At 36.5% G+C, this 14,090-nt stretch overlaps 1 protein-coding gene across 1 annotated transcript; it reads left to right on the forward strand.

Moving 5' to 3' along the window:
• Nucleotides 1-8,835: 8,835 nt before the first annotated feature.
• Nucleotides 8,836-12,814, forward strand: LOC115952954 (chlorophyll a-b binding protein CP29.2, chloroplastic). The gene is made up of 2 exons (XM_031070329.1): nucleotides 8,836-9,582; nucleotides 12,169-12,814. The coding sequence occupies exons 1-2, from the start codon at nucleotides 9,094-9,096 to the stop codon at nucleotides 12,529-12,531; spliced, it is 852 nt and encodes a 283-aa protein (XP_030926189.1). The 5' UTR covers nucleotides 8,836-9,093; the 3' UTR covers nucleotides 12,532-12,814.
• The last annotated feature ends 1,276 nt before the right edge of the window (nucleotides 12,815-14,090 follow it).

Below are 14,090 nucleotides of genomic sequence, written 5' to 3' on the forward strand. Positions count from 1 at the left end.
ATTATTGATTTTTTATCATAATCGCAATCAAGGGTGATTATGATGATTGCAGCCAAAGTTATCTTCTACAGGCAGTGACATTGTGGATATTTGTGTCAGCTTCCAGAAACTGACACGCGGATTTTTCTGCTGGGTCACTGTGGCGCTGTGGCTGTGACACTGAACTGAACTGTTTGGGAGCTTTAACTTTTTCTGTTTGTAAGTACTGCATGAAGTGTGACACTTCACTAGGTGGCTTTGGGTTTTTGTTTTGTTTTTGTTTTTTTTTTTTTTTTAAATAAAGTTACTGTTTTGGCCCAAAAAGTATTTTGGTTTTCACTTTATATGGGCCGAAGGCAAGTAGCCCAGTCATCAATAACCACTCAGTCTCATGATACTTTTCAATGATTCTTGGAAATTTTAATTTAAAAAATAATTGGTTCTCGGAAAATAATCAAAATTATTAAAAGAATTATGAAAGTTATGCTTTGTTGAATTAGATGCTAAGAACATTGTTTGCATGATTAAAAATACCGCATACAATTACAATAATCTTATGTGGGAACTTTTTCTATCTGATTACAAAAATCTTTTGATGACATTTCTTAATCGATGTGTGATTGTGAGGGCTAAGTTTGGTTGTACTTAAATTTTAGATTTTGTTATATTTGATAATCCACCGCCTGTGTTGGTTCCTTTTACTTGCCTTTAATAAAGTTAGTAGTGTTTGAAATAGAGTTATTTGTTGTTTGTTTAATATATATCCTTTTATTACCAAAAAAGCAAGAAGAAAAGAAGTTATTCTTTAAGCGTTTACTTATTTCATAGTGGAGTATAGTTTCAATACTTACATAGAAAACTATAGAATTGAGGACTTTCCAATGGAGGTTGCTGTAAAAATGAAGATTTTGTTATCTACTATTATGGTCCGTTCATGGATGTAGCTTTTATTCTTGCTTTTGGTTTCTCTAATGTCAAAAATAAATACCACCTCAGCAGAGCCTGTAAGTGTGGCATGTGACAAAATAAGATCATATTATTCAACATTTAGATTTTGTGTTCTTAGATTTAGTCTTAAGCCTCTTTTAAAAAAAAACACACACACGAGGAAGAAGAGATATTACGTATTAGAAAGTTCTGATCATCATTTCAAGTGTGAATACTTTTACAGTTTTTCCTGATATTTTGTTGCACCATTGTGTTTCAAAATCTTCTTAAGTGAGACAATTACGAATCCAAAAAAAAAAAAAAAAATTCATGCATTTAGTAAACAACCCAATAAATTAATATATATGTGATATATCTCTAGTTGTTGTTGGATTTTTGCTTACAAGTGAAAAAAGGTCCCAAAAAACAATGAATATGACTGATGACCAAAAAAACCGCAATAATGTTTTAAACTTCCTTTGACTATCTTCGTTTAAGTTAATGCCATGATGATGATATCCAACAAGACTTCTTCTTGGCAATCATAGTATGTCTTTAAAATAGACTATTAGGAAAATAAGGTTGTACTTGTACCTCTAATTAACTAATTAAAAGTGTTTCATTCCTTGATTCTCCGAAAAAAAAGTGTCTTCATTCCTTAAGTTTTGTGCAAATACACGTCAATGACAATTAAACATTCCTAGTTGCTACTATATAGAAAATGAAAGAAACAAAGATACAATGAATATGTGCTACCCCAGGCAGAGCTACACGAAATGATAAATAAAAGTGGAACGCATGGTGTGTGTCATAGCCCAAAAATATTCTAAATAAGTGTTTCAAAACCTGACTCGAAGAAACTGTTGAAAAATAAAGGGCGAATGAACTAGCTCTTCATAAAATGTTACAATTTATATGAGGAAAATTCTAAATTTTATGAAATGTAAATGGAACAGAAGTTGTCAATGCAAAGGGAAAGGCATCTTCCTAATTGCTACCATATAATACAACAAAAACCAGAAACAATAGATGCATTCTACCTCAGGCTGAGCTAGTGAGCTGTATAAAATAATGCATATAATATCGAATCAGTGTACAAATGTGTTCCCTGGTCTAAATCCATTATTCTTCCATAGCTCAAGTTGGCATCTAAGTATATAAAAACTACTTTGTATTCTATAATGTGAGGGAGGGTATCTTATGAGACTATTCTCTCACAATATGCAAAATCTACACATATATAACTTATAAATGTTGTGAGAGAAAAGTCTCATGAAACCATAGCATAAAATACTTTTTTCATCCTATAGGCTGCTCTTGCCCTAAAAGTGATAGAAACTAATTGTTTATATTTTATGTAGTTAATTGGATAGTTTTAATCGGTCAAATTTTATCTTTGAACTCACATGCAAAGATGAACTTAGAAAATAGACATAACATTTCAGTTTATGTATAGTTTTTTTTTTTAAATGATGGGATGATAATTATATTTGGAGTTTTGGACTCCTACTTTTACATTGAGACAGAATATTATAATAGTTTAGACTTTTGTCAAGAGTGTTATAATTCAACTTGTACTTTTTTGGCGTTTTCAACAAAGATTAGAGTTTAAATCTTCCATTCACCAACTATCGAAACATTAAAAAAAAAAAAAATTAACTTTAGAAACTATTAAAATATCTTTCTTTGTCTTTCCTTAATAACTTAAGATTCACCCACCATTTACTTCTAATTACTTCATTATATAAGGTAGAGGTACAACTTATTTACTGAAGTTTTTAAGTTTACAATAAACCAAAATTTTTTTTTTTAATAGAAACATATTTTGTTACTGAGGCATATGAATTGATATAAAAATATCTATTGCCTTGTCTAATCTGTCACCTTGTTGACGTGACTTCATGTGAATGATATATATATATATATATATATATATTGGCTGAACAACAACATTATCATTCAACCGGCAAAAACGATGGCTGTTAGTCTTACAAGCATATGCAATTATTACAGGAAGACTACACTTATTGAAACAAAATGCTCTACAAAATCTGATTGCATACTTTGTAGTCTCATGGGCAGCAGTATTGCAACATCTTCTAACCCAACTAAAATTACAATTCAAAAAGAATTTACGAAGATCAAGTATATTACTAATAATCGTAGCAATGGATCAATCGGACTACGAATCAGATATGGATAGGGGGTCAAAACAGGACTTAGCATCTCCTTCGATGATGATATGTTGCCAATTTTCACTTAGAGCTAGCTGGATTGCCTAGAGCATAGCTGCAACTTCAACTTGCAGTGGCGAGCACCATTCATGCATTTTAGCCCAAACTTTAAGCACCTCTCCATTTTTATTTCTAGCCACCGCCACCAAAGCAGTGGCATTTTCAGACACAGGCATCCACACTGAGTTTAATCCATCCCTCTTTTGGAGCTTCCCAACCATTTAAGCTCTTGTCCTTGGATAAGGACTTTTCCCTGGATAAGGTCTTAGCATATTCCATAGTTCTCTTCTTTATATGTTGGAAGGTTTCCATAATGTCAATGTGGAATCCATTGTGCAATAACTGATTCCTCATGAGCCAAATTTCTTCTAAAGTAATCAACATTCTTAACGAATCTATCTCATTATCCTCTCTGTTCCTTGTTAATACCACCCCCAAAAAGCTGTTAGGATTAACTATGAATTTGACAATATCCTCATTAGTGGAGATCGGTATGCAATCATATCTTAGACCACCACAGCTAGCAAACCAAAATGCCCTAGCAACATTGCACTTAAAAAATAGAGGGCAACAATTTTCTATATTTTCGCCACATAACACAGTTAGGATCCCCTTCACCAATTCTCAGCAAAATATATTCTTTGGTGGGGGGAGCATTTTGCCCTATCCTCCACAATAGCATTTTTGTTCTTTTTGGAGCTTTCAACCTCCACCGTTTCTGCCAAGGAACATTATCTGGAACATTGCTTGAAGTTTGGTCATGGGAAACTCGATAAGCTGACTTAACAGAGAAAGCACCCTTTTGGTCTAGAAGCCATATAAGCTTGTCTAGTCTCAGGCTCAATGGGATTTGGATTTGGATAATTGCTTGAACTGAGGTTGGGTCAAACAACTCTTGGAGGAGGTTGATTTTCCAACTTCGACAACCAGCATCAATTAATTATGATACCATCAAGGGGTTTTGGATGATGCTTTCATCTTTTGGTTTAGGTTTGAACCCTTGAACCCAAGGGATCCATGGATCCATCCAAGCATTAACAGATGTACCATCTCCTATCAAATAACAAGCACCTTTTGCAATAAGCTTTTTAGCCCCTTCTATTGCTTTCCACATTGGTGAAGCTCTCTTGGGTGAATTTTTTTGAAGCCAATCATTTCTTACTTTGTACTTTGCCCTGAGTATTCTCATACATAAGCTATCTCTCTTCAAAGCTATCATCCAAGCAAGTTTAGCCAATAGGGCTTGATTCACATCTTTGGCTTTTTTGAAACCCAACCCTCCTTGGCACTTAGGTTGGCACAACTTATCCCAAGCCCTCTAAGTTACGAATCTCCCTTCAGAATTTTTTGGCCTCCACCAAAATCTTCTGGTTGCTGCATCCAGCTTATCACAAATCTTAGCAAGTATATTGAAAGTAGACATGGAGTAAGTGGGGATGGCCTAAGCCACAGACTTGATGAGAGTGCTTCTTCTTGCCCAAGATAAACATTTACTACGCCATCCCATAAGCCTTGCTTCAAGTCTGTCTTGCAAGAATTTGAAGTCCTTGGAAGGTGCTTTAGATAGTAACAATGGAGCACCTAAATATATAAAGTCTTTCTTGAGCCCTTTCATCTGAAGAATTTGTTTAATTGCTCTGCATTTTTGTTTTTGACAATGCTTGGAGAAAAACACACCAGATTTACTTCTATTTAAACTTTGGCCTGACCAACTACAGTATGTTTCAAGGCATTGATTGATGGCAGCAGCTTCTCTCCTATAAGCCTTGGAAAACAATACAATATCATCAGCATACATCGCATGAGTAATGGCAGGCCCTCAAACACTTGCTTTCATGCCACTAATGTTATGGTGCTTAAATGCTTTCTCCAAAAGCCTTAAGAGAATCTCTTGCCCCAAAATAAAGATATATGGGGATAAAGGATCCCCTTGTCTTAACCCTCTTTTTGGCTTAAAATTTTCTAACTTGCCACCATTTATCAACACCTCAAAAGACACTGATGTGATGCATTCCATGATCCAATTGATAAACACATCATTAAAACCAAACTTGATCAACACTACTTTAATGAAACTCCAATTAACTCTGTCATAGGCTTTTTGAAGATCAAGCTTAATAGCCATTAGACCCTCTTTTTTATTTTTCTTGCTTTGAAACTATGTAACATCTCCTGGACAATAACCTGGTTCTCAGCGATCCATCTATTATGAATAAAGGCTGACTGATAGGGAGATATAAGCTTATACATAATAGTCCTCAACTTAGACACTAACAATTTAGAAATAATTTTGTAAACAACATTACATAAACTGATAGGTCTATAATTATTGAATGAGCAAGGTTATCAGTTTTGGGTATAAGGGCAATTAAAGAGCTATTTACCTCACTTGGTAGCCTGCCATCTTCAAGAAATGAGGTCACTGTGTTTATCACCATTTCTCCCACTATTGGCCAATATTCTTTGTAAAATAGTACAGGAAAACCATCGGGTCTAGGAGCTTTGAGGTCACACATTTGAAACAAGGTATTCTTAATGTTTTCTGGTGAGGTTGTGCTACATAACAATTGGTTCTCCACATCCTAGATGCAAGGAGTGACAAGATCATCTAGTTGCTGAGGAGTTTCAACCTCTTCTTCACTGAATAATATCTTAAAATTTTCCAGAAAAAAGTTCCTTATTTCCTTTAGTTCTGTGACCTAATCTCCAGCATTGTTCTTGACTGCCTTATAGTGTTTCTTCTTCTACGAACAATTGTTGATAAGTGGAAGAACCTAGAGTTCTTATCCCCTTCTTTCAACCACAATTCTCTAGATTTTTGCCTCCATAGAACCTCACTTCTGTAAAGCCATTCATTTAGCTCATTTTACAGCCCTGTCTCCAATCTATTATTCTCTTCAAAGCTTGGTTTTCCTTGAATTTCCTTTAATTTTTGCATTAAAGAGCTTATCCGAGTTTGTATGTTGCCAAAAATTTCCTTGTTCCACTTACGAAGTGCTTCTCTGGTGGCATCTTGTTTCTTGCAAAGTCTACCTAGCTGTGAACCCCACACCTCTATATTCTAGGCTTGTTCAATCAATCCATGGCACCTCTCATCCTAAATCCAAACTGCTTCAAAGCGAAATGGATGGGGATTGAAGCCGTCATCAATATTTGTGTCTAAAAGGATAGGCAGATGATTTGAATTTAAAGCCCCTAAGTGTTGAACAAATGCTTTTGGGAAGACTAGTCTCCAAGATATGCTAGCTAATCCCCTATCTAATCTTTCCTTAATAGTAGCACTTCCCTATCTTCCTTTAGCCCACATAAACTTATTTCCTGAGTACTCTAAATCGATTGCTCCAAGATCAGACATCATCTCCTTTAGGTAATTAGGGGCTGATGTTCCACCTTTTACTCCCCCATACTTCTCCTCAGCATTTACTATGTAAATAAAGTCTCCCAAGCAAACCCATGGGCCTTAGAAGGATTCAAGGATAGCACAAAGATTTTCCCAAGCCTTTCTCTTCTTTGTGGGATACAATGGTCCGTGAAAACCCACCAACAGCCATTCACACATAGCTTCTTTTATTTTAAAAGCCAAAAGATTTTTATTGAATTCCACAATTTCGACATTTACTCCCCACTTCCACATCAAACATAGACCACCCCTTCTACCCTTTGCATCAATAGCTAGTTTACGAGAAAATCCAATAGCATCTTTAACTTCTTCCTTATGTGTCTCATTAGCTTTCGTCTCGCTCAGGAACACATATCAAGTTTAGACCCTTTTATTTGAGCCCTTAGGCTTCGAACTATTGAGGCATTGCAGAAGCCTCGACTGTTCCATCCTAAGATCCTCACGGGAAGGTTAAGAGCATGATAGAGACCCAGTTATAATTAAAGCCGAAATTGAAAAGCAGAAATTATGAACCCTAACAACCACAAGAAAATTCAATTTTATACCATTGAAGTTAGAGAAGCAGAGCACTTACAAAGTTGCAAAAGGAATTGGCCCAATCAAAGAGCGACCCATTTCCGTGATGGAGCCATAAGACTGTAATAATCATTCACCAGTGAGACCCACACTGATGCCAGCTAGTTCAAGGGAGAAAGATATTTTGTATAGTTTATGGGATAGGTAGATAGGTGGGTATGAATACTGAAATTTGGGGATAGATTGATGGGAATTTCAGATCTAGTTAGGAAAGGTCCCATAATGAGAGTGGGGAGAGAAGTCCCACACACTGGTGGTGGAGAAGAGCCACACGAAGGTGGAGAGAAACCACACTGAGGTGGTGGAGAAAGCCACACGGAGGTGGAAGAAAAATCCACACGACTTCATATGAATGATATATAATGGCTCTTGTTAATGATTGTACAAATGCACCCATTAAGGAGGAATAAATGAGTTCCATTGCTATATAATAAAAGTAAATAAACAAATTCTTCTTTAACTAAATATGCGTGACTTTAAAAAAAAAATTGATCAATTACAATAAAAAATTCAACTTTAACCAATGCATTAAGACTCTCTTAAATCAGACTCATAATAAAAATGATATTATTGCAAGTTTCCCAAGCCTTAAAGCTTGGGTTCCCAGGAGTGAGGGAACAAGTTCAAGTAATAACTTAAGAGCAACCGCATCAATTCGTGCAAATTTTCTGTCTATTTTGCAAGAAAAAACCTACTTTTTCTATTTTACACATCCACTTTTACAAAACACCCATATTAGTTTATCTATTCTACACATTTATTCAATAAAACATTCATTGTTTTTACATTTTTTTATTATTTCCTTCCCTCTCCTCTCTGGAACCCTCTCACAAACCCAAAATCACCAGCCACCATCAACGATCAAATAGAACAACCACACAACTACCATCATCAGCCACCATCATCAAGCAACCACCATTATCAACCCATTCAACCCAATCATATGAAATCCCAAAACCCACTAATCAAACAAATAATAAAAAACGGATCAAAACCCAAAAGCCTTAGATCCAATCAAAACCCAAAAGCCATAGATCCAAATGACAAGAAGGTAACAAAGCTCCGGCTAGAACTCGCAGAATCCGGAACTATCAAGGCCTTGGATCGCCGGATCATGGTCCGCCAAGTAAGCCAGTCGTTTTCATGTGCGCGCTATGCCTTTGATGAGTTCAACAGCAAGTTGAGATGATCAGAGAGGCTGATCGGATTGTTGGATTGGAGAGGCTGATCGGCTTTGCAGTGCAAAATTGAGATGAGAGAAAGAGAGAGCTGTGAGCAAAGTTGAGATGAGAGAAAGAGAGAGTTGTGATGAAATGAGAAAAAGAGAGTTGAGACGAGAGTCAAAGGTAGGAGAGAGAAAAAAAATCAAATACACGAGTTACAGTAACCGTGCATATATGCACGGTTACTGTAGCAATTATGTATAAATACATAATTTTACACCCATTGATGTGGGTGTTTTTTTGGCTAAAATGTGTAAAATGAAGAGATTTTTGTATTTTAGAAGACTATACATCTACTGATGTGGATGCTCTAAGAGTGACGGAGAAAAGTAGTGGTTCCATGAAAAAAATATTGTCCATATCATTCACAATTGACTTCAATAAATGTGCATGTTTACCGTTGCTCCATGATATTTAAGTTAAAACACAAATGGATTCTCCAACCTCCACTTCTTATCTGTGCAAACTCAGCCACAAAGAACATAAGAAAACGTCCAGTTGAGTGGACCAGCAAAGGGCCCACTAAGTCCATTTCCAGATAAGGCAAAGATAAGACCGAGCCCTTCACACCCGTCAGATGGATACTCACCCTCATCCGACGGCCACAAAGCCACACCCTGGATTATCCAATCAACCTTGATAAAAATACTCCACCTTCTTCACCAAATATAATCCAACTCCTTCACCAACACACACACACACACACACAGTCTCAGTCTCAGTCTCAACTCTCAAACCCATTAGCCCGAAATCCATGGCTGCCACTGCTGCTACATCCTCCTTCATTGGAACAAGGCTCCCAGAAGTTTACTCAAACTCGGGTCGAATCCAAGCACGGTTTGGATTCGGGACCAAGAAAAGCCCACCAAAGAGACCCTCAAAGCCCATTAACGATCGTCCACTGTGGTACCCAGGAGCTAAAGCTCCAGAATGGTTAGATGGGAGCTTGGTTGGTGATTATGGGTTCGACCCATTTGGGCTTGGCAAGCCAGCTGAGTACTTGCAATATGAATTGGACTCGTTGGACCAGAACTTGGCTAAGAATTTGGCTGGTGAGATTATTGGGACAAGGTCTGAGATCGAAGACGTGAAGTCCACACCGTTTCAGCCATACAGTGAGGTGTTTGGGCTGCAAAGGTTTAGGGAGTGTGAGCTCATTCATGGAAGGTGGGCTATGTTGGCTACTCTTGGTGCTCTCACTGTTGAGTGGCTCACTGGAGTTACCTGGCAAGATGCTGGAAAGGTATGGAATAGTTGTAATTTTTTTTTTTTTTATATTGATGATTGCGTTATTTATCAATAAACTGAGACACCGATCGATTTTTGGTATTGAACTAATTTAAACTCGCTAGTTGTAATTAAGTGATTGTATTTTGGTAATGTGGTGCTCCATTGTAACATTTTTGCGTGTGTTAATCTTCTTTGAGAATTCCAGTAGTTACTAGGATTGGTTCCATTGTAAGCTAGTTTGACTGTTTAACCCAAATTTTTCATGACTTTTGTTCTTCTATTTTTCTTTTCTTTTTTTGATGGTTCTTCTTCTTTTTTTCAATGCAATAAGTTGTGAATCTTGTGATAGGTATATAACAAAAGTTATTTTAATGGTGAGTCATAGAAACTGTAATCCTGTTTTAATTATAACTTAGTATGTTAACAAGGTGTGAAAAATATTGTATAGTTAACGTTACTCGCTAGTTTTGACGTATTAGATGTGAAATTCAAGTGGGATATAGAGTTATTGGCCAAAATGGGTTGCTTTAGGCTATGGCAAGCTGTATGCATGAGAGTTTGAGTAAGAGACTCGAGTGATCACATATAGGGCTGTCCAGATTGATCCGGTAACCTGACCCACCCGAAGAATCGACCGAATCCAACCCGAATCTGGCTGACCCGACTGCTCCGGCAGGTTGGCGGAGTCTGCACTACTAGAAACTGATTCCGGCGGGTCGGTTTCGGTTTTCCTCCCCTAAAACTCGAACCAACCAAAAGATTTCCAAATCCCGGCCAAAATTTCTAGAATCCGACGATAATTTTCCAGAATTCGGCGACGAAACCCAAATTCTGGTGATATTTCCCTTAGATCTGGTGAGATTTTAATCGGATCTGGCAAAATCTCATCGGATCTAAGGGAAATATCTTCGGAATCTGGAAAACTATTGCCGGAATCTGTGTTTCTTCGCCAGATCTGTGTTTTTTTCACTGTATTCTTGCGTCTTCTCAGATCTATGACTTCGACCGACCTGCCCGCCACCCGTTGATGGTTTGAACCGCCCGACCCAATTACTCCGGCGGGTTGACGGCAGGTGCATTTTTTCCCACCCGATTCCGACAGGTCGATTCCAGGTTGGGCACAAACTTGACCCGAACCAACCGTTGGACAGTCCTAATCATATAGATGTAAGTTGAGTGATGTTAAGAATATTTTAAATTTATTTTATAAGTTTTATAAAATGATGCGTCACTATTTTTTTTTAAAAATATTTATTAATTAGTTTGTCATATTTATCGTCGTGTTAGTTTTTAATTTAATATATATATATATATATATATTGTTAGTGTAAGGGCACAATCAGACCTAAGGTCCAAGAACGACCAGATAATGGCTCAATGAGCCCACTACAATGAATTTGTTAGAGAAATGAGTAGGATATTGACTACTTGATAAGCTAAAGTTAATTACAATGAAAAGAGATGCCAAGTAAAAGACTAGGAGCACTCAATTATCAAAAAGAAAGGGATCCTCGGTCCAACCCATGGAAGATCTTTTTATATATCAATGTTTTGCTTTCTCTCCTTTACAAATTCTTTTCTTTTCTTTTCTCCCCCCTTCTCTAAGGATCTTCATCTCCCTTTTATATTTACACACTGATTCTCTTCATGCTAAACTTTGAGGGTTGAGATTGCATTCTTAGGACTTCTGTCCCATCCAGAACATACAGGTAAGCTTCTGTCTTACAATCTGAGTTGGGTCACTACTGTTCATGGTCATTTCCTCATTAATGCAGCCAGAGAAATAGTTGTCTTTCATTTAATGCAGAGGGGATAGCTTCCACTCTCTTCTCTTCTCACCCTCCTTATAACCCATGCCAAGTCTACTTTAGTCATTCTGTGATATTTTAACCTTATGTGCCTTCTATAGTTACTACTCACCCCCTAGATCAACGGGTGCTCGTCCCTAAAGTCTAAGGAGCATCCTCGGAAATCCACTCTCTTCTCTTCTCACCCTCCTCGTAACCTGTGCCAAGTCTACTTTACTCCTTCTGTGATATTTTAACCTTATGTGCCTTCTATGGATACTGCTCGTCCCTGAAGTCCAAGGGGCATCCTTGGAAATCATCTCAGCAAACCACCTAGATGAGATTAGGGGTTCTCGTCCACACAGGTAGTATTTTTTTAAGGAAAATGTTAATCAATGCTCTTAGGACATTAGTTTAGGAGCTATTTTTAGAAACATTTTATTAGGAGAATGATAGAATAAAAAATATTGTTAACAGCTTTTTAAAGTAAGAGTGTACATTCCAAACTCCAAATGGCATGATCAGATGGGCGAAACCGTGAAAGAACCAATACAATTATAACATGATCAAGAATAATTAACTAATTTTATATGTGGAGACTAAAAGTATATATGGCAAATTATAATTGGTAGAGCATAAAATGAAACACTAAAAATGGGACAAAGGAAAGGATGTATTTGCAATTTTCCTTTTAACTATAGCAGTAATAATGCAAAACTAGAAAGGCTTAATAAGTTGAAATTATGACAAGAGCATGTAATGAATTCAAACCTACTAAGCTAAAAAAAAACTTTAAATTGTTGCTGTTTCAGGTGGAGCTGATTGAAGGTTCATCTTACCTTGGCCAACCACTTCCATTTTCCATAACCACATTGATATGGATTGAGGTTCTAGTCATTGGATACATCGAGTTCCAAAGGAATGGAGAGTTGGACCCTGAAAAGAGACTTTACCCTGGTGGAAAGTACTTTGATCCTCTTGGCTTAGCCTCTGACCCAGAAAAGAAAGCCACTCTTCAATTGGCAGAGATCAAGCATGCCCGTTTGGCCATGGTTGCATTCCTTGGCTTTGCTGTCCAAGCTGCTGTCACTGGAAAAGGTCCTCTCAACAATTGGGCTACCCATTTGAGTGACCCTCTCCACACTACCATTATTGATGCATTTACCTCCTCTTAAGTACCTAGTCTTACAAGTTACACCCTGCTTTCCTTGGACTGTAAACGTTTTACTTAGCTGAACTATGATTTGTACTTTATGTTGTAAAAATTTTAAGTGACATTTAATAGGCTAAGCAGAATGTGTTATTTCCAACATGCGGTGTGATCATGTCAACATGGATATAGAGCTTTGAAATTAGAGCAGAAGACACCCACCCTTCCTCTCCACTTTCTTTGGCGATCACACCAATCATGTGAGTTAGATTGGGAGCTTGTTATGTTGGTGTACCAATGAAAATCGTGTACACATATTGAACGCCTTAAGAATACCCCACTTGGCTTGCTTTGTACTATTTGTTAAGTTTTTCTAAACACGCCTTGCACTATTAAACGGCAAGAATTCTTGAACTTGTAATCCAAACTTCAAATATAGTTTAAAATAAATAAGTAAATAAATGAAGCACCCCCTTTATTTATTTTCCCGGTGAAATACCAATTTTTTATGAGCATGAAGTTAACAGACTTGACTCTTATTCAGTAGGAGGTATATCATGGCATCTAAAGCATGTATCCCTTCTCTCACATGGGGGTAGACCCCACACATGTGGGGTTCACCTCATGTGATAAGGAGGAAATATACACTGGATACATGGTGTTTTTTTACCCGATTTAAACAACTCAATATAGAGATAACAATGGGATGAGATATGGTTGGATCATGTAAACTTTAAAGAGATGCCAATAATGTGATGTTGGCTATCTAAGACCAAACGTTGGCAAAAACAGTAATCCTTGAATGATTTGCAAATGTTAACATTTTGTTTGTTTTAAACATTTTTAAATTTTTTTTTCAAGACTTTTGTGTTTGGTACAACTTGAAAATAAAGCCCAAAAAAAAAAAAAAAAAAAAAAACATTGAACGATCAAAAGAAGAAAGGAAAAGTACACAAGACTTGGTGTGGTTTCTACTTAAAAATGAACCCCTAAAATCTTGAATGTAACACATTTCTTATGGTATTGTTTTATGTGTAAACCATTAAATATATGTAAAAATATACGGTGGCAAAAATTTCTTGTCGTACTTGACTTGTGCAGGTTTGTCTCACCCAAAATGTCTATATATACGTATCTATGTAATATATACTTTTAAATTATTTTATGTAACTTAATCTTTTTTCATACATATCCTATTTAATTATAATTTATTTTTTTATGCATATTCTATTTTCTTCCTGTACTACATTTGTATTCTCTCTTGTAACATTTTCACGACTACCTTTCCCATTTCACTTTCATCTTTACCTAATTAATTTTTAAGTCATTATGATTGAAATGATTATTGAAGCCCAATGGGTCTACATCTATCCTTGAATGTTGTCGGGTATTGCACAAATCCCCACCATTCTTGTAAAACCATTAAGAATGACAAAATACCTCCAACTCATTTTGTCTCTCACTCTGTATGGGTTTTGCACATCCCAAAGGAATTGGGCAACTATGATATTTTCACATAACAACATCACAATGAATTAAGTATTTTGTTCATAATTAAGAGGTTTATTTTGTTCTTTTTTTGAT

This window comes from Quercus lobata, chromosome 7 (genome assembly GCF_001633185.2).
Source record: "Quercus lobata isolate SW786 chromosome 7, ValleyOak3.0 Primary Assembly, whole genome shotgun sequence".
Taxonomy (NCBI): Eukaryota; Viridiplantae; Streptophyta; class Magnoliopsida; order Fagales; family Fagaceae; genus Quercus; species Quercus lobata.